Genomic DNA, 25,510 nt, shown 5'->3' with positions numbered 1-25,510 from the left:
TTTTACTTTCTTCAAAGTGTACTGTGGCTTGTATTCAGTGGCCTTTACGCCCAATAAGAACAATCTTACTCTCATCTGTCCACAGAATATCGCACCACTTCTTTTTAGGCCAGTCAATGTGTTCTTTGGCAAACTGTCACCTTTTCAATACATGTGTTTTTTTTTCAGCAGTGGTATTTATGAAGGTTTCTTGCTAATAGTTTGGCTTCACATAAGCATCTTCTGATTACTGAAGTTCTCACAAGTAAATGGAGATCTTTTTTTATTTCTCTGGAGCTCATCACTGGATGCTTCTTTGCCATTATTGTTATTCTATGATCTAGGCGGATGGTAGTATTCCTTTTTCTACCACGTGTTTCGGGTTTTCTTTCCCATTTCAAAGCATTTGAGATCTTTTTAGCTGAGCAGCCAATTATTTTCTGCACTTCTTTTTAAGTTTTCCTCTATCCAATCAACTTTCTGATCAAAGTTTTTTCTCCCTCGATGCAATGTCTGGAACGACCCATTTTACTCACTGAGCAAGGGCTAAAACCAGCAGGTACAACAGCTGCCTTCCTTCCTTAAATAGCCCAAAAAAAAATCAGATTTTTTGGAACTTGGAACTGTTTAACCCCTTTCTTCTTTTTTCTATATCTTGTTGTGTATGATATATTTTTATTATATACTTATTAGATATTTTTTTTAAATTGCATTTGATGCATTTGATACAGAATTCAACAAGCCAAACTGTCTCTTTACAAAGTCCCGTATCATATCGCATTAAGAAAACATCGCGTATGCTCAGAAGCTCACTTCAATGCAACCTTGACAAAGCTCAACAAACATCAGTAAACACGCAGACTGCGTGCAGTTATTCCCATAGTGTGCCAAGTCCCGAGTATAAACGCTATAAATGATACAGTTTAACCAAAAGTAACACGTCTGTGTCGAAAGTACAGATATTTGTTTAAAAATGTAGGGAGTACATGTAAAAAGTTATTAGAATTCAATTTAAGTACCCTTACTTCCCCGTTATATAGACAGCGAATATAGACATCTAGACAGATTACAAATTAAATGCCACATATGCGAAGAGAGAGAGAAAGACGGGGAAAAAAACAACAACTATAATAGAAGACGTGATTTATCTCAGATAACAATTTCAGTGGGTAGATGCTTTGGAATATTATATTTTTTTATGGTTTGTTTTCTAGAAGTAATTTTAAAGACTTTATATATAATTTAAATTCGTTTAAGAGAATAACCAAAATAACGTTACAACACAGTTTGCAAAATCGAATGAAATATTTGGTTTTTACCATTTCTGAACATCAAGCCAGAATGTCTGCAGTACGATAAACCTGTTGTTCGCCTCACTCCCGCTCCGTGCCAGTTGGTGGCAGCAAAGCACCCATTCGTCGTTTGCCGACCGTCGATACAGAAACTGGAAGTAGTCCTGTTAAAGCCCTCAGTGGCCACGCCCCCTCATTCTCTTCCTGTAAACAAAGCAGTAGCTATTTGTCACTTTCTAGCTGTACTTTGGTGTTTTCTACGATGGCTCAAGCCGGGGTGCTCCTGGACAAGGACCAGTTCAACTGCTCCATCTGTCTGGACGTGCTGAAGGACCCGGTTACTATACCGTGCGGACACAGCTACTGCTCGGGCTGCATCCAGAACTACTGGGACCAGGACGACTACCTCGGGGTTTATGTCTGTCCGCAGTGCCGACAGAACTTCAACCCGAGGCCGCTGCTCGCCAGGAACACCATTCTGGCCGACGTGGTGGAGATATTTAAGAACACGACACTCCAGGACGCCGCGGCACCGACAGCTGGCCGAACTTTTGCCGAAGCCGGCGACGTGGAGTGTGACGTCTGCATCGGGTTGAAGAGCAAAGCGGCCAGCTCCTGCCTGGTTTGTCTGGCGTCGTACTGCGATGATCACGTCCGGCCTCACTACGAGTCCTCAGCCTTCAAAAAACACAAGCTGGTGGCTGCCTCCAAGCGGCTCCAGGAGACCATTTGTCCGCGACATGACAAGCTGCTCGAGGTCTACTGCCGGACCGACAAGCGCTGCATCTGCTCCCTGTGTCTGACCGACGAGCACAAAGGGCACGACACGGTGCTGGCTGAGGAGGAGATACAGCAGAAGAAGGTAATCACCTCACCTGAATTACACAGAGGGAGGAAGCCTCCTACATGGAGCTCATTCCCTTTTTTCTGAGGCTGAGTTAACTGCCTCCACAATGTGCTGTCTGGAGTGTTTCCCTGATTTAAAACCCCAGTCTGCCCCTCACTAATATCCCCATATTATAAAAAGACTAAAAGCAACACTTAAAGTGATAAAAAAAATTAAAGGGAAACAAAACATTTTGACACAGTTAACTAAATCTAAACTATAGCAAACTGCCAGAGGAAGCAAAGGTAAGAACCTTACAAGTACAATTGTTCTGACTAAGTCTCCTTCGTATTCAAATGTCACACCGCAGTTAAATCTGCTGCACTGGCTCCCCATCATCTGGAGAGTCCACTATAGGATTCTGGTTTTGCCTTTTAAAGCGCTGCAGGGATGGGCACCATCGTGCAACCCCAGCAGGTCCCTGAGGTCATGTGATCAGGGCCTGCTGGCTTTGCAACATACAAAGCTGAGAACTAAAATAGGACGGAGCTTTTGCAACAGTGACCCTGAGACCCTCTGGAACCTTCTCTGTCTGAGCGTGTGGTCTGTGCTTTCTTTTAAAAAGCAGCTTTTTAAACTTGCTTTTTGGGTAACTTTTTGTTTCTATGTTTTAGCATTTTTGTTGCACTTTGCCTTTTTTGTGCTACATAAATAAAATCTTAATTGCTTCCTTAGAGTTTTTTTCCGTATGACTGTAGTCAGGGTTTAAAAAGTCTAAATACTGCAGTGCAGCTTAAGGTAAACATTAAAGTGAATATAGTCTTTTTCTCATATAAACATAATCCACAGATGCAAATGTGTGTTGACATTTCCAACATGCACTTTCTCTTAAAATCGTCTTTTAACAGTGGACTGAATCCACTCCAGAGTCAAACAATGTGTCTTTTCTTTTTCTTTAAGTGAAGACTTAATCTAATCCAGGGACCCATTCACAGGGGGACAAAAATAGTCTAACTGTTAAGATGCTTTAGAGAAATGGGGCAGAAAAGACACATATCTACCACACACGCACACGGGTAAAATGAAAAGCTGCAAATCTTATAATTAAAGACATTTGAGAGGCTGGAAGCTGCATTGAAATGATTATCAAAGTGGTTGCCATGTAATTATCTATAAATCAACCCATTGTTTCATTAATTTTGTGTTGTCTGTTCTTTAATTATGAACCTCTGAATGTTTCATTAAAGCGCTGATTTGGTTTTGTCAATCAGTTGCCATTTGTAGGGTTGTATTCTACCTTACATCAAATGTGAGAAAAGAAGTCAAATTTTCCAGATTTTTCCAAAATAAAATAATCCTCAACTAAAGGTAACTTTGTCTGTTCCTTTATAAGAGAACTCATTTATTCATCTGGTATGTACATTTGCTTGTAGGTTGGGTTTGTGTTTCAGTCCTGAAGGACTTTTGTGTGTAAGATGAACATGACAACCATTGTACCACAGAGCCTCCTATGCATGAACAAATATTTGTCCCTATTCACAGCAGTATAAAAATCAATGTGACTAAGTGTCAGGGTGCTTTAGAGAGGAAGAATGTATTTTCAGCTGCTCTTTTGTCACAGCTGCAAGCGCCACATGTTTGAGTTTTCCACCAGATACAACCCCAAAGGGACTTGTGTCTCCAGCTGGAATCAAATCAGCGCCGCTTCACTTGCTGAGCAAATCACTACCTGATGGAGCCACTTGTTAAGTTGACTTAGAGAAACGAGGGAAAAAAAGTGCAACCAACTTAAAAATATTTAAAATGACTCCAATAGATCTAAAGAAAAGCTGCAAATCTTTTCCTATTTATCTCACCAAAAGAAAAAGAAAGAAAAGCTGACACCCTCATGTAAATTTTGACATGCTGTAATTCCAAATTGATTTGGGTCTCTTCCTGGAATTAACCAAGGGCCTTTCCATTTGATAGGCAAACATATAAACCACTGCTTACATGTTCAAATAATAGTCACGCAAATGAACATCATTTAATTTTCTGTATATCTGTTGCTAACTGCTGCTGTTCATTATTCTTTTATTGTGAACTGAGCTATTGATTGTATTTTAAAGGTCTCAGTGGTTTTCAGGGTTTTACTACCGAGTCATAATTTGTGATGCAGTTTTAATGAGGAACGCATTAAAGCAGATAACTCAGATCCTTTGTGTTAAGAAGATCCAACGTTCATCACTGAGTGTTTCGGTGTCTTTAATTCACCACACTATCTAATCTAGAATACATTTTCAGCCTGATCCACAGTAGGACCAAACAGTTTAACTGTAGACTCGTCAGAGAAATGGAGCAGAGATGTGAAGTTTATAGTTTGGGTTTGAAACACCTCTGGAGTTCCTCAAACCTGTTTTTGGGTATTTGTGTGGAATAAAAGCAGCAAAGAATTAAACAACTGAAAGACTTCATAATAATTTTTAATTTCTTCTCTTTTTTTTTAGTGATTCAGTTTTAGTGACAACTGACTTCAGTCCGTGCACAGGCCCAGTGTAGCAGGAAATCTGGATAATGTAGCAGAGAATGAAATGCATCTACTTCTGTTCAGTTACATGACTTTTGATTTTTGATTTTCTTCAGAGGCAGCTCAGTGAGATCAAGCAGAGCTCCCAGCTGAGGATTCAGCAAAGAGAAAAGGAGGTGCAGGAGCTGAGAAAAGCCATTTTCTCTCTCAGCGTAAGTGCTGATGTTCAACATCTCACTGTTGGATGGTAAAAATGTCTAATCTTTCTACTGTTAAAGGTCTACATTTGCTATTTTATCAGCTTTTGAAGTTTTTTTTGGTCTTTCTTCACTCTTTGCCTGGCGTTCTGTTCTCTGTCTCCCTCCAGCGTTCGGCTCGTGCAGCAGCCGAGGAAAGCGACGCAGTCTTCTCCGAGCTGATTCGGTCAATAGAGCTGAAGCGCTTTGAGGTTAGAGAGCTGATTAAAGCTCAGGAGAAGACGGCCATCGGTGAGGCAGAGAAGCTGCTGGAGCAGATTCAGAAGGAGATCGGCGAGCTGAAGAAGAATGAAGATGAACTGGATAAGCTTTCCCACGCTGAAGACCCCATCCATTTCCTTCAGGTGGATAAGAGTTTATCACACTCTCAGGACATTTTACTGTGACGATATGCTACACAATGAAAATAGTCCCTGTTTGTAGGGAGTTCTTAAACTTAGGAATTTCCTAAGCTTTTATCACATCCAGACCCATTCGTAGATAATCTTTCACTACTGTAGTCCCAGCCTTGGATCTGGTGCCTTGTGGTCGTTGACCAAACCATTTTATGTCTTGTCTTTTGTCATGAATGCCACCCCTCCACTTATTTCTGCTACTCACCCTTCCTTGTTGTGTTCTGTATAAATAGCATGCTGGGAAACATCTCTGCGTCAGCTTACCTTCCTAGTCTCTATGTTGCTAAGCCCACCATGTGCTGAAATATTCATAAACACACCGCCACAGCAAAGTCTTGGGAAAAAAAGTGGTTCAAGTTTTATCTTCACCACTGTTCCTGGTCTGTATTTAGAGCTGTCAGTCCCTCCATGCTCCACCTGTGCTGTCGGCTTCGCCGTTGGTTGCATCGGACCCAGACTTCATCTTCGGCCCGGTGACGACAGCTGTGTCAGATTTTAAGGCGCTTCTGCAGGAGGTCTGTCAGAACGGATGTGTCAGCATTTATGAGAGAGGTAGATATAAAGATTTGTATCACATTTTAATTTTTTGCACCATAAATGATTCTGTCGACTGTCTGTTGACGTTGTTCTACTTTTTTATCTTTTACAGTGAGAAATATCGTAATTGTAAGGAATCCAGATCTCTCAGTCGAGTCTGACTGCACGGTGGTGGATCGAAGTTTTAATCTGGAAGTTGTACAAATGGAAGCAGCTGCATGTGAGTGTTCATGTGTGTCACATTCACAGGTTTTATTAACAGTTTTAAACAGTGCAGCAGTTTTGGTGGTCAGGGATGATTTTTAATCATCTTAAATCACTCTTTTAAATCAAAATCACCATCTTATCTGCGCCGGATTAAACACTCTTACAAAGCTCAATACATTTATTTTTTAGGGTTTTACATAGTCGCACGTATTTAAATAAACCTCCCCTGGCAGCAGGGTCACACACCATTAAGATATTAAAGATTAAAATGTATAATTTACTGATTTCAAACAACTCTTAGATAATAAATGGCAGTTAAAATAAAGAATATCTAAATAAAAAAATATAAAGTGATATAATAATTGGGTGATATTGTTGTAACAGCTGGGAGATACTGACAGAAATGTGATATAAATATAAAAGAAATTCATCCACTTTATCAAAAGCTCAGTGGTCTACACTGATATTTTTCATGTTTGGTGTAACATGAAAACAAAATGAATATTTTCCTGTTTTTCTAGAAGGAATTTGCCTTAAATCAAACTTAAGTAAGACTAATATAAATCCACAAAAAACTCTCACACGTCACCAAAAACACACTAAAAATGTAAAATTTCTGTCCTGATAAAACTCTGTTTATTTTATTTTTATTTTAATTGTGAAAAATGAGACATGTTAATCTGATCTTATTATCTCACAGCAGTTGGCTTTGCTGAATCTGCAGATAAAGACCGATAGCTGAGACTGTAGTAACCTCTTTTTGTTACCCGTCTTTGTTATCGCAGTGATCCCTTCGCCTGGTCTAGACCAAAGTCATGTGAGCCCTCTCAACCCCTTCCTCACTCCAGGACCTCCAGCGTTTTCCTTTTCACCATTTGGTAACTACAACATTTAAACAGTATTTACTGCACGTGTGTGAAACCCACTTAACTCAAGCAAACCACATGCAAATCCTTCTGCTCATATTATTGTTCTAGTGTAATAAAGAAAGAAGCCGATTGAGTTTAGATGTGCTTAAACCCGCCAGTGCCGGGTGTCACTGTAACAAGAACTTGTGCAAATATTAACTCTTGTTTCTTTGTTTGATAGATTTGTTTGTTGTGTTTTGTTTACATAGTCAATATTTTAAAGCTAATCTTTAGTTAATAAGTAGCTCAGCCAGATGGTCGAGAATCTTTAAATATCGATTTTTGTCTCCGCCTGGGATCGTTCCCTTGTTAGGTGGATGTGTGAAGCTCTACACTTTGGAGCCACTCAGCACAGTTTGAGACCTAAATTTTATTTGATACACGTCAGCAAGCAGTGCTCTCATGTGGCTGCGTGGCACTCCTAGTCCTAATCCCAAGCTTTGATTAATGGGAGGGTTGTGTCAGGAACTTATGGAAGCTCATTTCTGGCACTAAAAACATTCACGAGTTACAATTTAGATTTTTATTTAAAAGTTTTTGTTTGGGTATCTCACAATTCTCACTTACTAACTCTATCTTCTGTGAAAATAACTTGAAATTTTAAATTATTTTCTCAATTTTTAGTTATTTTCCAACAAGTTTGAGCTGAAATTTTCACTGTTTTCCAGGAGTGGAAACAAGCTTCTATTTGATAGTCCGATATTTAAAAAAAACAAAAACATGGATCGATCCGTTGTGGTGACCCTTTGGGAAATAAGGGATCAGCCAAAGTACTTTGAGATAAATCTATAGCCACGTGACAAATCTGATATAATCTTGTAAAAAAATGCCGGAGTAAAGTTTGACTTTAAAAAAATGTTTGCTCATGCTGGCTATTTGATTGCTGCTAAGTCAGGTTTTTGGATTGAACATTTTAGCTTAAAGGCAGGCAGGGATCGATTCACTTAATCTAAATTCTGTTAAACAGCGTCACAAAATGAGAAAAGAAAAAAAACTCAAAAACTTCAGAAAACAATGAAAAAAGAACATCAATCGCTTCCACGCTGCGGGACTTTGGTTTTTATTCATATTGTTCCAGAAAAGCTTGTTTTTACACACGTGTGCATTGATCTTTTTATCTTTTTACGTAGCTATTGTTGTTGATCATCATTCTTTGTAGAAGGCTCGATCCAGTATTAAGCAGTGGTTAAACAGAAAATTAGTAACAACTTTACCCCTTCCTCACATTTCAAGCTAGACTCTACTGGTATAAGTTGTGGTATTTATTTGTGCTAAAGACAAAAAAAAAAAAAAAGATTTTTCTTTGTTTCCTTCTTTTTCCAGGCTCTAAATTCTCCTCGGGATCCAGACATAAGCACCCTCCACGACGTGCTCACCCCAGGAGGAAATAAGACTTCTTAAGGACATCAAACCTCACTTTCACACACTCACCCTGATGGAACGTCATTATAATCAAGTGCTGTCCACACACAAAGCCACACTACAACTTAAGTCATGTAATTGCTGTTTTTTTTTAAATTTTTTATTCTGCTATACTCAAATGTAATCAGTGTTGGGAAAGGCACGAGAAAAGCATCTGTGAAGATCGCACTGACGATGTATTCAGCAGCAACAAGCAGGACTGACTTAGTGCGTTTTATTTCAGTGTTAGATGCTTTTAAAGGTATATTATTTATTTTTTTTAACCCAGTAATCCTCTGTAAACAGTCATATTTGCTTCAATGATAACGTGGATTATTTGACATGCTGGCATTAAAAAACAAACGCACTACATTTTCTCACGGGTGGTTTTTGTTTACACATCAGCTCCGTGACCAAAACGCTGGCTCCAGGCACGAAAACAATGCCATTTTCCAGTACAGCCTCATATCAGATTGTATTTAAATGTGATCTCACAGGAGCTTCCCTGATGTAGGACCTGGAGGCGTTTTCTTTGTCAGGCTGGTCTTTGCACAGGCTCTCTGGGACGGCCCATTTGCTTCTTTGCTGGCTGTGATTGGAGGCTTCAGGTTGCAGCAGGTGAAACATGAGAAGCTGCTGTCAGCACACCTGTGAACTACGCCCATCTTTGCCTGTTCTAGTTTCAGTCGAGAGTGCAGGAAATGGCAGCCACAACGATTTCTGTTGAGCAGGACCAGTTCTGCTGTTCAGTGTGCCTGGAGGTGTTAAGAGACCCAGTGACGATCCCCTGTGGACACAGCTACTGCCTGGAGTGCATTGAAGACTACTGGAACAGGGCGAAGCAGAAAGGTCAGTGGAGCTGTCCTCAGTGCAGGCAGGTGTTCAACCCGAGACCTCTCCTGAGCAGGAACACTGTTCTGGGTGAACTGGTGGAAAAGCTTCAGAAAACCGGATTTCAGGCCGAAAGTCAACAATCCAGCAAACCAGAGGAGGTGAAATGCACTTCATGTACGGTGAGAAAAAGCAAAGCCGTGAAGTCATGCCTTATGTGCGTAGGGTCGTACTGCGCCTCTCACCTGAAAGCCCACGAAGAACGCTTTCGTGGAAAGGGACATAAGCTGATCCCACCTTCGGATCAGCTGAAAGAGAAGCTGTGCCCACAGCACGATAAGTTACTGAGGCTGTACTGTCACAATGACCAGCACTGTGTGTGCTCGCAGTGTGTTAAAGAGAGCCATAAGGGCCATGAAACTGTCTCCGTGGTGGACGAGAGGGCAAAACAGCAGGTGGGTTTGAGCATTTTTCTTTTTTTTTGCAATCTTTTCTGAGTGGATTTGAAATTCAAAATGTGCACTTGACCTTCTATTGGCTTTCTAAGACCTTTATTTAGACAGAGAGCTTTTACTGGCAGCACAAATTTGGATTTTAAGGGGAAACTTGTCAAGATTTACATATCAAATCAGTACTTAGGGATAGTACTCCTCAGTCTGTAGAGGTAAGTGTTAAAGCCAGAGAGAGCCAGATGAGGAATGAGAAAGAAAGAAAAACCGACCAATTAGAGGCTGTTACCTGTTAGGCTGCTTGTTGAATATTTTCCTTTTTTCCAGATAAGGTCATGTGTACAGTCTATGATGTAAGCTCAAAAAACTCTTAATCGACATTTTTTGGAAAGCTGAGTTTTGCTGCCAGACCTGTTGAATCAAGGAATCACTTAAAACATATGAAGTAGACTAAGATTGTTCTCATCTTTTCTTGTGTTGCTTTAAAGACAAAGTCACTGATATGTGTCACTCTGGAAAAGGCTACAAAGTCACAGTGATAGCCATTATATACAAATAAAGAAAACTCAGCATTGAAAATATTGAACACAAGCAGAGTAACGTGTGCTTTGGTCCTGCTGCTGTATCTTGGCTGGAAGACCAAAGGCCTCCTACTGTACTGCCATCCTTTGATTTTTGAAATCAAAACTTTCCACCGTGAAATGCAGCCGCGAAAAATTATTCGCCTAAGCGGCACAGGGGACTGCTCCATGTGATTGATATTCATCTTTTGTATTCTCTTAGAAAAAACTCCAGGAGACCTCTTTGAAGTCTGTGCAGAAACTGAAGGAGAGTGAGAAGGAACTACGATACGTAATCAGATACATCAAGGTGAGTGAATTTCCTCTCCAGGAGCTTTAAAATGTGTCTTTGTCAAAAGTGCAGTTCCAGTGAATCCAGGGGACCAAAAGAGGAAACTTTTATCTTCCACAGCACTCCACGGAGGCTGCACAGGAGGAGAGTGAGAGGATTTTCTCCAAGCTGATCCGATCCATTGAGAAACAGAACAGCGAGGTGAAGGAGCTGATCAGAGTCCAGGGCAAAGCAGCCGTCAGTCAGGCTGAGGAGGAGCTGGAGAAGATACAGAAGGAGATGGCCGAGCTCAAGAGGACCGGCGCTGAGCTGGAGAAGCTCTCTCACACTGAAGACCACATCCACTTTCTTCAGGTGTGAAACTGAAGTTTGAACTAAAAATGTGGGAAAGATTGACTTTTGTTTTTAATCTAACCACAAGTCTCTCTTATAAGGGAAACGTTCAAAGCTTTTTGATATACTTTGCTGATTTGGGGCCCTGAGGCCAGAAAGGGGTTTTATAAATACACAATCTGCTCAGTTTAGTGTTCACTTACCTCTTTTGGCTTTGGATGGTGAGGGAAATTCTAATCAGGCAGAAGACAGTGAGGTTATTTCCCATTTTACTAACGTCTAGATAATTTACTTTCACTGTTCCTCTTAAAAATTACTGAAATTAATCACATCTAAAACTAAGTACACTGTAATTTCTATATTTACTTATGAAGTGAGATTTAACTGAGGATGATAAATAATCCAAATGACACGTGTGCTATCAGCTTTAGCTACTAACACTAAAGTTCATTCAGCGTCTGTTGAAGTGTTTCCAGGATCTCCAGAATCAAGGACAAATCTGAAACTTAGCATGAGAAAAACTGAAGTGAAAACTCAAATTACAAACTTTAAAATTCAGAAGTTGCAGAGTTGCAGTGAACTTCAGTCACACATCATTTGGCAAAGGCACTTTGTAAGGTCCCTTCCCAGAAAGACTCCTGTATGTTTACTGATGCAGAACTATGGAAAAGGTCAAACCTGCCGACTTATGCTTGTCGTCTTATGACCCTGCTTTCCCCTATTTGGATCCATGTTAACCTGAGTAATGTTTGAACTGCAGCCAAATGGCCTATTTATCAAACACATCCAAAGTATTCAGCACGATAATATATTTAAATGTTTTGTCTCCTTTTAATCCTTTTTATTAAATTAAAAATAAATAAATAAAACTTGCTCTTTAATTATGGTCTGGGCTGTAAGCGATTCACCACAACTGTTCTGCGAGCCTTCCTGGTTTATTTACACCTGCTGCATTTGTATTCAAATTAGGGCTGTGCGATATGACCAAAATCTCATATCCCGATATAAGAATTCTATCGTCCGATGACGATATAAATCACAAAAATGTAACATTTTCTGTAAATTCTGTGAATCTCGGGCAGCTCGGGAAGTGTTTCCAGCTGCGCGTGATGTACCTGGAGTCGAGTGTTTTAACAGATGCATGAAACGATACATTTTTAGACATAAGTTGTAACGACTGTTTTCTTTGAGTATTTATTACACGGCGTGCTGCGGGGAAAAGCCTGTTCTAACATTTGAGTCTAAGGTTTATTTTTTAGCACATGGCGGATCTTTTTTTACTTCTCATCCGTAAATAATCTGCTCTTTCACGTGATTCAGTTTATTTTGAAAAGTCTCAACAGGATCCTGAGCTTTATTGTGAAAGGTTTATATGGAAAATAAACAAGCGGACACACGATAGTGTTACCATCATTGTTGCTAATGCATAAAAACAGGCGCTTGTCCGTCCACAGTGTGGTTATAAGAGAAAGAGAGAACTTTAAGAAATTAATATAGCCACTACAGTGACCGTCAAAACGATGAAAAAAAAAAATATTGCCGTAAACAGTTGTGGTCATCCGATATATATTGTTATATCCAACAGCCCTAATTCAAATGCTGTTGTGTTGAATGTTTTTGCAGAAGTGCAAGTCTCTTCACTTCCCTACAAAGCCCGTGGAGATGCCCAGCACTGATGCGCTTCATTATTTGATGTATAAAACCACGAAAGGGGCGCTGGTTAACCTGAAGGACAATCTGGATGATACACTTCAAAAAGAATTCTCCAAAATATCTGAAAAGGGTAAGTAGTGACGTAAATGTACCCTTTACTTCACTTCTCATTGCAACACACACGATTTACAAAGAAACCCCAACACCTTTATTTTCTAATTTACATTTTCAGTCACTTTACTGAAAGAAAGCAGCAGTAAGAACAACTCTGAAAGGTCTAAAGGTGAGATTTACTAAACCTCACACACAAAAGCAACTTAGAAAACTGTCACTTAAATTTAATTTAACCCTTTATCCTCTAAATCTAACAGTTAAAGACGCTGACATACCCTACAACTCAGAACCAAAGACGAGAGCTGATTTTCTTCAATGTGAGTACGATCATTTACAAATCATACCACCATCAAATACAGTCATCTGTAGCACACGCTCATCTTCTGTCCAGATTACAACGATATAATCCTGGACCCGAACACTGCCAACTCTTACTTGTGCTTCTCTGACGGGCAACGAGCTGTGACCACACGCGCCGACCCGCAGCCCTACGCGGACCACCCAGACCGCTTCACCAGCTGGGCACAGGTGCTGTGTAAGGCCGGGATGGCTGGACGCTGCTACTGGGAGATCGAGTGGACCGGAAACGGAGGGGTTTCCGTCGGCGTGTGCTACAAGAACATGAGCCGGGCCGGAGGAGGGAGCGAGTGCAAGCTGGGGCACAACTCTAAATCGTGGAGCCTGGACTGCTCACCCACAGCCTGCTCATTTCAGCACAATAAGGAGAGCATGACTCTCAGTGCCCAGTGTGCTTGCAGAATAGGAGTGTATCTAGATTTCAGAGGTGGGACTTTATCCTTCTTTAATGTTTCTGATGCAATGGTTCTGCTTCACAAAGAGAAGATCACATTCACGCAGCCTCTATACCCTGGATTCTGGGTGGGGCTGGGCTCCACTTTGAAGCTGTGCTCAATTTAACATGTGAAGACAGGCAGAATAATTCATTTCAGTGAGAATGAGGAAACTGAGGCAGATGTTTGTGCTCAAAGATTTGCTTTTCTTTTTATTAACCACACACCCGCAGCAGCAACAACACTTTGGTGGAGCAGGTGAAGGGCTGGAGGAGCTTAGATCTTATTGAAGGCAGCAACATCGACACTCTGGATCTACAGAGGAAGAAAGAATTGAATGCAAAGTCAGTTATTGCAACATATTTATGCTATTAAGATTTAATGTAATGAAAGCCATTATTTAAATAAAGTTGTTTTACTGATTAACTTACAAAATTGGTAAAAGATGCTTTTTGTGATGAGTGAGTGAGAAGTCTTCACTAAATGTTTACTGCAATATATGATTTCTTGCACCAATGATTAAAAAGTAAAATGAATTTTCGATTCATATCTCAGAGCAGAATAAAAGATAACGACTAGATTCATGAATGGAGAGTTAGGAGTCCATAAAGAGGAGGAAACCACCTCTTTAATAAACAAAAACAAACCTATCTATATATAGATAATCTTATTACAAAGGATGTAAGCATTTTTGGAGAAACAATATTTGTCTGGTGAAAGGAGGGAACCATTTCTAATCTGAACACTGGCATGTAAAACTCTCGTCCAGCTGCATTGTGACAACTGTTGCATAAATGTAAGTTAAAACATGGCTCAACACCACAAACTGTTTACACCTCTGTGATTGTTACTTACATAGTCCTCAAACTTGGTGATCTCCTCTTCCAGGATGTCTGTGCCAACTTTATCGTCCTCAACCACACAGCTGATCTGCAGCTTCTTGATGCCATAGCCGACTGGCACCAGCTTGGAAGCTCCCCACAGGAGCCCGTCCATCTGCACCGAGCGCACACACTCCTCCAGCTTAGCCATATCCGTCTCATCGTCCCACTAAACACACACAAGAAGGGGAGAGACACAAATACCAATCGGGTTCAATGACACAGCTCACATTACAGTTAAAATGTATCGCTTAAAAGTTTTTAAAAAAATTTTTCCTCTTCAACAATCATTACTATTACAGACTAGTCAGTTTTTCAGGATTTACCAGAAAAAAAACAAAACAAAAAAACCCCCAAAACCCTTAACCACGAATAAAATGTATCAAATTAAAATTTTAAAGAAAAACTTGCACATGTGAAAATCTTTTATGCTTCGATAGATACTAGGGGTGCAACGATACACAAAATTCACGGTTCGGTTCGATACTTTGGTGTCACGGTTCGATATTTTTTCGATACAAAAAAAATGTTCATGCCTTTTTAATTTGTCATTTATTAAAATTATAAATATATATTTTAACTCAAAAGTACCGTTTTTAAATTTAACCCTAACCCTTGTGCGTGTTTTTTATTTTGACAGCGAATGTGCACCTGCGGACCACTTATGTGCAGCCCTGGTTATTTAGCTCGTCATATTGCAGCCACAGAAATTCTTTTGTCCATGAAACCATAAAGCTGCACTTTCTTTTTGCCTTATAGTCTGATTTGTCATAACTTCTCCGTTTTGTGGTAAGCTTTTCTTTGGCTGTCACTTCTTCACCCTGACCTGTCTTATTTGGCTCAGCAGAACTAAAATATATATCTGTCTGTGAAGGTTCTCAGTCATCCAGGTCATCGTAGTCAAATATAAATCCTGCTGCTTTTACACACGCACTCACATAAGCTCAGCGATTCTCTGCGCGATCAACCTCTCACATGTTTAAGCTGCGGGAGATTTCACTTGTCATGTTTGCATAGTAAGCTAACGATTAATAAGACGATGTCAGAGGAATTGGTGCACAAATTATCATCACTCACAGATCAGTACTGTCGCTCTCTATACACAGTTCACACAATTGCAAAGTGAAAGCAAAAAAACAAGCGCAAATTCAAACGCGACTTCAATATGTCACATATTGACAGTGGCTCACCGATGCCAATGACATAATTACCCAGCTACATTTCCGAAAGAATGCAAAAGCATTGACATATATTTTTCCTACAATAGCCCGACGGGCAGGGAAGAGATAGATTTTGGTAGCCCGACTGAAAAAAATCGCTAGCTCCAGGACGTCGGGCTAGCGATATTGCAAGCCCTGTATCTGATTGAGGAATCACTCATCTTTGGAAAAGAGAGTTTATTACAGAGAAATGTCTCTTTCCAAAATAAAAGCTATACTATCCGCTTCTTCTGGGCTATATTCTCAGCAGCATAAGGAGAATCATGTGCTAACAGCTGTCTAAATGACTCGGCTAAAGTTAGTAGCATGCTTGTTGTTTTTGTCTTTGCACTAGGATGATGTCGGCGTAAATGTGCAGTCATATTCGTTGTGTTCCCACTAGTGCTTTCAGGTTAATCTCGTTGAAATGACCTTAACGCCACAACACGGCAAATCTCCGTTAACGAGCTACCGCTGATCGCCCCGTGCATGGGGCTAGACGGCCAACACGTTAACGAGCTAACTGCGCTAACACACTAGTTCCCACCCATGTAATTGAGCATTGCGTGGCACATCCAACATACTGTTTTACTTTAGTCCATGACTCGCTTACCTTCAGGGTCATACGTCACATGAAAACCAAAATAATTCCAAACGCCAGATCTGAATGAGGGTGGGGGAGGTCCATGTGTCTTGCTAGCTTGCCCTGCGCTCTTCCTTCTGACTATGCTGTCTGTGTTGAGCGCTCAGTGGATCTGCGCTCGACAGTGCAGCCTAGGCGGAGTAGTCAAACGCAGATTCACTGAGCGCTCAACACAGACAGCATCGTCGGAAGGAAAGTTGATAAAATAAATTACAAATGTTGTATTGTTCGATACATATGCGTACCGAACCGAAAGCACTGTATCGAACGGTTCAATATCGATACGAATATCGTTGCACCCCTAATAGATACTTACAGGTTTGACATCCAGCAGGATGGATGACTTAGCAATGAGAGCTGGTTTCTTTGCCTTCTTGGCTGCGTAGGCCTCCAAGCGCTCCTGCTTTATACGTTCTGCCTCCTCATCTTCCTCGTCGCTGCCAAACAAGTCTATGTCATCATCGTCACCATTTATCACTTTTTCCTGTTTGACTGGAGCAACCTGGACAATGCAGATGGAAAAAAGGGAATAGATGGTGTATTTTACAAATAGTCTTTCTAGTGCGTGACTCAAAACATCACAGTGAAAGGCATAAAGGAAAGGAACTTCAATTGATTATATGAAATAAGGAAGGGGCGCAGGTACAAGATATTTGAATAAAAATACAATCAAACAACCAGACAAGGACAAGGACACACACACACATGACAGAAGATTAAAGAAATGACTTCAAATCAAAACCAAAAGTGTGATCTGCCAGTGTACACGTTTCCCTTTTGATTAACATCAAAACTTGAATTCAAGTACAGAGAAGATTTGTAGGACCCCCCGAAAGAAGTCCGTTTTAGAAGCTATGAACATCCCACAGCATCTACCTTTGCAGCAGGGATGGCTGCTGGTGTTGGGCTCTTCTCCAGCACAGCCACTCTGGACTCTAGCTTCTGCAGGGTTGCCCTCATCTCAACCACCACTACACAAGCAAACACAAAGTCAAAGTCAAATACATGCATTTGCCACTTGGGGGCAGCAAAAACAAGCTTACAAATAAGGGTACATCTCAAGCTGGTATGTATAGGTTATCAGGGTTGACTTTGACACATTCAAATCTGTTTGTGCTGGTTTACGATCCCTCATCAGCCTCTCCACATTTTGCTTTGAACTTCTCCACAGTTTCCTACATTTTTGTAACAGTAATAGCCAAATTGATTGTTTACCACCATTCATCATGGGTGTGTACACCCTGCAGACAGATGTATGCATGTAAGAAAAGACTGAACCTGTCAAGATGATTAAGTAAACCCTTTAAATAGATTTGCACTAAACCGTTTTTTTTTTGGGTGATTCAGATTCCAGACACCTTTAAGGTCAACCTGATACTGGTTTTGGCCGATTTTGATCATGAAAGCTACAAACTGAGAATCTGCTCAACCACGGGGTTTATTTGTTAAAAAAAAAAAAAAAGAAAAGAAAAAAAAAAGTTTCTTTAAAAGAAATCAGTAGTTTTAATTTCATGGAATTAAACTTTTGACTTTGTGTCCTGATCAATCTGCTCATTAACATCACTGCAATAAACAGACAAACTACAACTGTTGTGGTCTGCGTCGTAGCAATGTGCACACTTGTGTACAGGCAAACATCTGGGTGCAGCAGCTTGGCGCACTGATGTATCAAGGCTCACTGTCCTGACAGATAAGCTGCAAACCTAACTGAAGGAACACCAAAAAACCTCATCTTGAAACTGTGCAACACGTCTGACTGCCGCCCTGCAATATTTTACTACGAGCAGTTCTTTTATAATGTCATGTTTTATTTCGATAAAATCTTGAACATGTGTATTATAGTTTAAGCACAAACCTTTGTGCAGGGTCTGGTTCTCCAGCTCCAGGCTCTTCATGCGTGAAACCAGCTCCTGGTCTCCTGCATGTGAGGATGACTGCGGGAAGAACACCACAAATTAACACCAAGAGTCACACTGCAGGACAGCAAACACAGCAACAAATGCATTAACGCACAGGTCAAGAACAAACCCAAGGCTGATGTGAAAAAGCAAGCAAAACCAAAAAACATGCAGGGGTTAAAAAAAAGATTTAAACACAAAACACTGATTAGAAATCAACTCCATCTCCAATGAATTTTGAAGCAGAACAAGATTGCTTCTTTCCGAGTCAGAGTGATAGTAATTCATCATTAGCCTCCAGCCTGTTAACAAAGAGATTGAAAGCAAACTGCTTTAAAATGGGGAACAGAAATACAACACTCGCCAAAAAACAAACAAAAACAAAACAAAATAAAGAAAAAAAAAAAAAAAAAATCCCAAAACAAGTTTATGGTGACTGACAGTATAATGAGAGCTCTCTTTTCCTTTAAATTGTCATCTGCCTTTTTAACCTTCTGCTTCCAGTCTTTAACAAAGCTGGGAGGCTGATACTGACCTTATCTAACTCAAACTCTCAGAAAACAGTTTGCTTCCAAGAATCATTAGCAGTTTGATCAAAACTGATAATCACAACTATAATCATAACACAATGTCTAGAATAAATGAAATCAGCTTTATTAGAAGCAGTCTAAATCAATTATATTGACAGACAGAAAAGGAAGCTGGATGGCGAGAGGTGGTGGAACAGGATGAGATACCATGATGTCGTGATGAATAACACACTCCAGGTCAGGCAGCAGCAGACGCAGCCAGCATTGCTGTCTCATTCATGCAGCATTTCCAGCATTGCCTGAGCAGCAAAGCTGTGCGACCGACTTACGTTTCTGTGCCGCCGTTTCTGCTGGCGACCTTTGGCCTGCTGCACGCCAGTTATCACCAGCACCCGGTGATGTAAAGGGTAAATGAGGGGGGAAACATGAAAACAACAGGAAAAGTAGAAGATGTAGGTACAAAGAGATCAATATTTTACAATTTATTGGGATACTACTGTCAACTGGTGCTCATATTTACATGCACGAAAGAATAAAAGCAGACCAACTACAGGTTGTCCTCCTTGCTCCCCCCATGAAAATAAGTTCTTATAAACCTCACCTTAAACCAAAGAAATAGTCTTGTCCTTTCCCCCCCCACTGAAACTAAAGTCTGTGTCATTTTTCCATTACTGGTCCTCAAACAAACAATCTTTGTATTACAGTGAAAGAAGTTACCATATTTGTAAGTAACAACTGTAGCCTGGTGATAACCAAAATAGTTCATTTTAATCTTGATCACTAACATTAGATTTTTAAGAAGGAATCTCGTATTAATAAAGGAGAGGAACAATTACAACAATTACGTGCAAGACCCGTTTTTGAAACGACACCAACGTATACTGCTAGCAAAACATTAAAAACCACTGATGATGATTATGATTATTATAAAACAAAAACTGGTACTACACGGCATGTGAATGCTCAATATGGACTGCACAAAATGTTGCCATTTACACTTCAATTCCACATTATGACACGGTGAACATCTGCAGTTCATGCACAATGTGGTACTCACTCTACATTTTCCTAGTGGATTTAGCAATGTCCTGCATGATAGCATCATCTCACCTAACCCGCAGGCACGTGTGGGAAAAGAGCTAATGAAGTAGAAGCAGTCAAAGACAAAGCAGTGTGCAGGACTGACAAAAGTGGGGCGACTGGTTTAATAAAGGCTTCCCCCCCCCTCCCTTTTCCTTCTGTAAAATAGAGGCAAACCTTACACCCTCCCACCCAAAAAACAAAAACAAAAAACCCCCCCCCCCACACACAAAACTTGTCTTATCTATTTGCATTTGATGTAGCAATACAAAAGTTACAGACTCTGGGAGCAGACCTGAGGGTACATGAGCCTGGCACGATGGCCTAACCAGCAGCTCATGCTGCCGATGTAATCCCCCACACACTTGTGTCCTGAGACGTGACCTTTCATTTAAACTTTTTCCAACCTGATTCAATAAAATGCACTGACATGTCTACCTGTGGAGCCCTCAAGCAACATCAGTTGTAGAGATCTATAAATAACTCTGCACATAAAATCAAGACTATCTGCATGTGGTTCTTTTCATTGTTTTCCCAGCATTATATAGAAACTCCAAGAACTGCTGCAGCAGCCCTGAGAAGATAAGACAGCTGCCAAACCACCTGACCCTCTTGCTAGTACAAGCCACTTCTAAATCGAGAGGCTTAACTCACATGCACACAGCTGCTCCAGGCTGCCATGAGCTGTGACAGAAGATGATGTAACTACTGCCTGAATCAACAGGACACTGTCTAAAAGGGAGCTGCGCTGCCACCGACAGGAGGGCATGAACCAAAAGAGAGTCAGGCAGAATAGCTCTGAGTAAAGACTACAGATTAAAACCCTCTAAAAGTGTTTAGCATTTAAGAAATGGATTGATGAAGTTTCTGTACCTGCTGCGTGGCAGGTCCGTTGACTCCCTCGTAGAAACGCTTTTCTGCCTCATCGTAGCGGTTTTTGTCAAACCAGATGCTTTCTGTGGTAAGGCAGATCAGTCCACTCATGTTAGTACTGAAAAAGAATAAGAATTCATGAGAGATTTAGCAATTCAACAGAACAGTTTGATAATTTATATGCAAACCACGAGACAAGAATTTTAGGCGTTATAGCCAAACTGCTGAGACGGAAAGCAACGTAACAACTTTGACAGCCGTTCGATTGATTTTGCTGTATTACAGGTTACAACAGCAGGAACTACAGGTGAAGTTTGACACTGCAGTTAGTTTCTCCCCAATGCTTTCAGCTACAGCTGTAAGATGACAACAAATGAATGGTTAAATGAAACCTATGATTTACCCCTGTCACATTCAGCTCGTGAATTACTGCAGCAGTCAGTCATCAGTCTACACACTCACACAAACAGAGTTGCCTGATCTGCAGAGTCTGGATTACTGAACAAAAGGCTAGTCACTGCCTGCCAACAACCCCCCCTGACTACACATACCATTACCCTTGAAAGGGGAGAACTGTATACAACTAACTTGGGCATTCCTTTGTAGTCGACACCTGACAGTTACAATTGAAGAGTCAAACAGGAAAAAAAAAAGAAAAGCACAGGCATTGCAAATCCATGCAGCACACGTCTTAATGAAATGAAGCATTTCCATTATGAGAATAAGTTTAATGCTAATTATCTCCTGTTGTAAGTCACATGTGAGAAAGTCCCAACCTGGCCACCCCGACATCGTCTGGACTCCATGTGTGAAAACAAATATGTACAGGCACACAAGGGTCAGAAAGGTGGGTTTTTTTTAATGTTCCGAATCTAAAAATAAGCGTAACACTAGCAGCTGGTAAATAAGAGGGTTGGGAAAAGCAACTGTGGCATTTTTACTGGATTGAACAAACTTTGAATAACCCCATATTAACATACGTTGGTTCCATATGCAGTACATGTCCACCTGCCCTCAACACACGTAAGTTCAACCAGAAGGTCTATGTATGGGGAGAAAAAAAACAAAAACAAAAAACCACACACAGGTAGAAGTCAGCATAAACAGCCAACACACAGGAAGAAAAAAAAAAAAAAAAAAAAAAAAAAAAAAGAAGTGTTAAATGAGCCAAAAAGCACACGTCACATCTCACTCCATGACAGAGGTGTCATACTTGTCCCGTTTGGGCTTGCTTTCCGTCTCAGAGATGCCCCTCTTCCTTGGGTGTGGTCCCCTGCTACCTTTGCCCCCCTGCTCTGTCTCAGAGGAGGTGCGATTGCGGCCTTTGCCAATCTGACGGTGGGGCGTACCGGAGGCCTTCACTGTGGTGACAGAGGGTCCTTGACCCTGCAGGTGACTTTGATTGGGTCTGGAGTGATAGAGCAAGAATCCTCTGGTGTTTGGGCTCCGGGGAGAGGACGACAGCAGTCCGCCACGCTCAACCTGATCGTGAATATTGCGGTTGTACCACACTGCCTCTGCCTGCAAACCCTGCAGCACGGGGCTTTGACCATACGAGCCACTCGCCTCCACTGAGGAGCTCAACCATTCCTCTTCAGCCCCAGAGCTCTCCGACTGGGACAGACGCGTGTGACGACGCAGCCTCCCAAACTGGACGTTGTCTCCACTAATGATGCCCCTCTCCAGGGCGGGAACACTACCCTGCCTGAAGGTTCCCATAGGTACAGCGTTCTGAGGGGCTCTGCTTTGCTGATGATTTTGACAAGACTGATCCATTTCTTTACTTGCTTGTCTTTTTTGGATTGTTTGGAGAGAAAAGAAGCAACAGGTGGAAACTAGAGCCATTAGTTCAGCGTGAAGGTGGTACTGCACTCACACTCACTGGTTAGTCAATAGTTTATTTACATAAGATTTGATGAATAAATGTTTATGAAATAATGCAGAGAAAGGTTACAAAATAGACTTTCATCTCACACCGGACAAGCCATGCCAAAACAAACCAGACCCAACTTCAGGTTAGGTTTTGCTTACAGTATTTCCCTCGTGTCCATTTCAAATCAAGTTGTTTATTATCATTTAAGGTGTAAAAATTAAAATAAAGACAGATATGCTGTAAAACTAGAAAAAGGCCACTCCCGTTAGACACAGCAGGACAAGAAAACACTGTTTATGCCTTAACTAAGACAAAACAGTCATTTTAACTCAGTTTGTAGCTCACCTTTGCTTTGGCATGATGGGGATAAAGTACAGTGCCTATTGCAAAATTGGATATTGAAATAATTCACTGTTTACTCAGAATTCATTCCTAAGACATCAAAACAAACAGACAAACTTGCAGTCACATGGCAGGTGTTCAGTGATCGGCCACAAAATTAAAACCATTGGCAGGTAAAAAATGAATTAAACAGATCACCTGCTTGCAGTGCATTGGCACACTGGGTTTGGCATTCAAGTAGATGTTACTTTTACTTTTCAACCAAGGACACCCTGCCAAATAACAATGACAGTCCCAGCACAATGCACACTACTCTGGAAAGGCTTGAGGAATAATAGAAAACCCAAGGTTTTCTACTTGGGCTCAAACTTAAAGCTAAACACATCACCTACAGGATGTGTTGAAACAAGCCTAAATCACGAGAACCTCCACCTTAAAAAGACTTTGAAGCCGCTGCCAGACTGTGTGGACAAAGTAGCTCTGGATAGAGCCGGTTTTAATGTTGTGGCTGATTATTGTAGTCTCATTTGACAGTTTATTAGGTACATCTTCTTAAAACAAGTACAGATTTAACCTTTTCAAGACATTTTCAATGGTTAGCCATCATTTTGAAGGATGTAGTTTGATCTAAAACAATTCGTTCTGACAGTACTCTCTGCACTCACTTTTCAAACAAAAACCACAAACATGCACGAACTTTTCAATGCTAATGTCTTTGAGCTTTGCACGAAATAAGGGGGGGAAATGATCTACAAGACAAACTAATTAGTGAATATTGAGTCCCTGACAAAAATACTAGAAACATGTTTAAGAAAAAAAAATGTATAAATAAATCAGTTCCAAACTGTCAAATGAGTGTTAACTACTTTAATTATCACCAGAATGCAAAAGCCAGTGCATGTGTTAAAGTATTAGTTGAAAAGTAGCCTCAACATCGACACTCACCTTGTTAACTAGAATACGAAGCTAATGTGCAACAGAGAAACAAGAGAGCCTCTGAAATTCAATTTAATATTAAAAACCTTTGTGATAAAGCTACAGAAGTGCCAAAAGGATAGGGGGAACCCAAAAGAAAAGTACAATTCACGAGCAACAGAAGTCTCTAACTGTGATGCATTTCTAATCAAAGTAGCAGTAACGACCGTAAATATCACTGATGGCTTACGCCGGTTGCTTGCACTCTCTGACATTAGCCAAAGTTTCTCACAGTACCACCAACTTGTAGTTCAGCTGACCACGTGGCGTTAAAAAAAAACCTTTAATTTCCGAATAAGTTGCAGAGTTAACAATCATCTTACTTTTTAAAAAATGTTCCACATGTGAAAAAATACAACTTTAATGTACTTACTGTTGGTTTAATTCGACGTTTTATGACTAAGAAGAAGTCCTTTAGCGTGCCGCCTCGGCTGTAATCCGACGGTAGAAGAGGACTCACGTTAACAGGCACCCTCTATTCTTCAGTGGCGGAGGGGGGAGGACGTTAGCGTTTTAACGACTTTAACGATATTTTAAACGCTTATCTAACATTTATATAAAATAACATAAGTCAAAAACAAGAAATAAAACATGCTGCAAGTTTACTAATTCTCACAATAAAGGGAATTCACTTTTTAGCTAACATTAAAGCACAAAATTGGTAGAATCCATTTTGCTCAAAGACTTCATTACCCATGAACCTCCAGGAACTGCATAGCAGAATACGTTAGCTGTCAGCTGTCTCAGTTTACTGATGTTTTGGCAGGCTGTGCCGCCTTCCTCAGCACATTATCTTTTATATTACTTTAAAAAGGTATGCAGGTCTCCCCACCCCCTCTCCTGTTTATTAATAAATAAATAAATAAATAAATAAATAAATAAATGAATAAATAAATAAAAGCAAAAATAACTCAAACGAATTAGCCAAATATATTTTCTTGACCTTCTCCATCACCTAGAAAATATATAATATACAACAGTATAGACTTAGATTATTATTATTATTATTATTATTATTATTATTATTATTATTATTGAGATAAATGCTGGGTCACATTGTATTTTTTTTGTTGATCTTTATTTAATATATTCTACTTTTTAAGCTACTGTGTTATAGATTGTGTCTAATTTGGTAAACAAAGGAATTTTCCAACATTTGCTGTAAATAAATTATATCTTATTTTATTTATTGTTTTATTTTTTTGAGCAACGTTAAAATAATTTTACACTCCCTACAGGTGAGCTTTTCCACAGTTTGATTAAAAGAACTGAAGTTTATTATACTGACTTGTAATAATAATAATAATAACCCCCCCTCTGTCTGGAGTAGAACTCAAGCCAATGAACTCAGTTGCTTTTTGGAGTCTTAGTCCTCAGTTATCCTGGTGAACCAAAATATCACTGTTGGAAGAGAATCAGCATTCAAGATGCTGTATATAGCTCAGGCTGATTAAATACAAATGAACTCTTTCATGTGTTTTTGACCTTCATTCCTCTTTGATCTCATATGTTCCTGGATGCTGTCCAACAATATTACTTCGCTGACTGCCTAATCTGTTCTTCTGTCATCAAACCTCCTCCTGTCCTAGTTTCGTGTTACTTCTAGTACTTGTGATGTCAGTTGATGATTTTTGCATTATTTATGTTCCATATTCAAGCTGCACAGCAAGTGTCTGCTGGGGTCTGCTGCTTCATACAGCTGGCCACAACATTAAATCCACTGACAAGTGAAATCAATGGCACTAAGTGTAAGTTAAGATCTGAGTGATTTTGATAAAGGTCTACTTGTGATGGCTATAACTGGGTCACATCTTCAAAACAACAGGTTTAGTGGAAGTGCTCCCAGTGTGCAGCAGTTAGCATTTTCCAGAAGTCAGCAGCTGAA

The 25,510-nt window shown here is 40.3% G+C and overlaps 3 protein-coding genes across 9 annotated transcripts; 2 read left to right on the top strand and 1 right to left on the bottom strand.

Annotated features, from left to right (window-relative positions):
• Window positions 1–716: 716 nt before the first annotated feature.
• On the top strand, window positions 717–8,680 carry ftr67 (finTRIM family, member 67). Of its 2 annotated transcripts, XM_026148938.1 has the most exons (7): window positions 1,129–2,133; window positions 4,720–4,815; window positions 4,971–5,204; window positions 5,648–5,807; window positions 5,905–6,012; window positions 6,785–6,877; window positions 8,231–8,680. In XM_026148938.1, exons 1-7 carry the CDS (start codon window positions 1,534–1,536, stop codon window positions 8,296–8,298), a joined length of 1,359 nt encoding a protein of 452 aa, XP_026004723.1. In that variant the 5' UTR covers window positions 1,129–1,533; the 3' UTR covers window positions 8,299–8,680. The 2 variants fall into 2 exon arrangements, with proteins under 2 accessions (XP_026004724.1, XP_026004723.1); XM_026148939.1 differs by lacking the exon at window positions 6,785–6,877 and having other exon boundaries at window positions 717–2,133.
• A 139-nt stretch (window positions 8,681–8,819) lies between these two features.
• Window positions 8,820–13,474, top strand: LOC113010091 (E3 ubiquitin/ISG15 ligase TRIM25-like). Its single transcript, XM_026148931.1, has 7 exons — window positions 8,820–9,594; window positions 10,372–10,458; window positions 10,561–10,794; window positions 12,397–12,556; window positions 12,659–12,709; window positions 12,798–12,857; window positions 12,932–13,474. Exons 1-7 carry the CDS (start codon window positions 9,010–9,012, stop codon window positions 13,456–13,458), a joined length of 1,704 nt encoding a protein of 567 aa, XP_026004716.1. The 5' UTR covers window positions 8,820–9,009; the 3' UTR covers window positions 13,459–13,474.
• A 56-nt stretch (window positions 13,475–13,530) lies between these two features.
• Window positions 13,531–24,101, bottom strand: LOC113010092 (elongation factor 1-delta-like). 6 transcript variants are annotated; one of them, XM_026148932.1, is made up of 11 exons: window positions 23,999–24,101; window positions 23,596–23,616; window positions 22,654–22,688; window positions 21,649–22,227; window positions 20,436–20,553; window positions 18,812–18,874; window positions 17,910–17,988; window positions 16,931–17,025; window positions 16,371–16,556; window positions 14,187–14,381; window positions 13,531–13,646 (listed from the first exon to the last, which is right to left on the bottom strand). In XM_026148932.1, exons 3-11 carry the CDS (start codon window positions 22,665–22,667, stop codon window positions 13,608–13,610), a joined length of 1,368 nt encoding a protein of 455 aa, XP_026004717.1. In that variant the 5' UTR covers window positions 22,668–22,688; window positions 23,596–23,616; window positions 23,999–24,101; the 3' UTR covers window positions 13,531–13,607. The 6 variants fall into 6 exon arrangements, with proteins under 6 accessions (XP_026004717.1, XP_026004718.1, XP_026004719.1 ...); XM_026148933.1 differs by having other exon boundaries at window positions 18,812–18,850; XM_026148934.1 differs by having other exon boundaries at window positions 18,812–18,847.
• Between the last annotated feature and the right edge of the window lie 1,409 nt (window positions 24,102–25,510).

The sequence above is a fragment of the Astatotilapia calliptera genome, chromosome 18 (assembly GCF_900246225.1).
Source record: "Astatotilapia calliptera chromosome 18, fAstCal1.2, whole genome shotgun sequence".
Classification (NCBI taxonomy): domain Eukaryota; kingdom Metazoa; phylum Chordata; class Actinopteri; order Cichliformes; family Cichlidae; genus Astatotilapia; species Astatotilapia calliptera.
The sequence above is the reverse complement of the archived record's forward strand: the minus strand, read 5'-3'. Positions and strand labels throughout refer to the sequence as shown.

What these genes read in the sequence shown, in the direction of transcription:
- ftr67 (XM_026148938.1), top strand. Translation starts at nt 1,534, where the DNA reads ATGGCTCAAGCCGGGGTGCTCCTGGACAAGGACCAGTTCAACTGCTCC. An exon ending in AAGCCATTTTCTCTCTCAGC is followed by an intron (nt 4,816 to 4,970) that starts GTAAGTGCTGAT and finishes GTCTCCCTCCAG; the next exon opens with CGTTCGGCTCGTGCAGCAGC. An exon ending in ACAAATGGAAGCAGCTGCAT is followed by an intron (nt 6,013 to 6,784) that starts GTGAGTGTTCAT and finishes TTGTTATCGCAG; the next exon opens with TGATCCCTTCGCCTGGTCTA.
- LOC113010091 (XM_026148931.1), top strand. Translation starts at nt 9,010, where the DNA reads ATGGCAGCCACAACGATTTCTGTTGAGCAGGACCAGTTCTGCTGTTCA. An exon ending in ACGTAATCAGATACATCAAG is followed by an intron (nt 10,459 to 10,560) that starts GTGAGTGAATTT and finishes TATCTTCCACAG; the next exon opens with CACTCCACGGAGGCTGCACA. An exon ending in ACCACATCCACTTTCTTCAG is followed by an intron (nt 10,795 to 12,396) that starts GTGTGAAACTGA and finishes ATGTTTTTGCAG; the next exon opens with AAGTGCAAGTCTCTTCACTT.
- LOC113010092 (XM_026148932.1), bottom strand. An exon ending in AGCAAGCCCAAACGGGACAA is followed by an intron (nt 20,554 to 21,648) that starts GTATGACACCTC and finishes ATTCTTTTTCAG; the next exon opens with TACTAACATGAGTGGACTGA. An exon ending in AGAAACGGCGGCACAGAAAC is followed by an intron (nt 17,989 to 18,811) that starts GTAAGTCGGTCG and finishes TTCTTCCCGCAG; the next exon opens with TCATCCTCACATGCAGGAGA.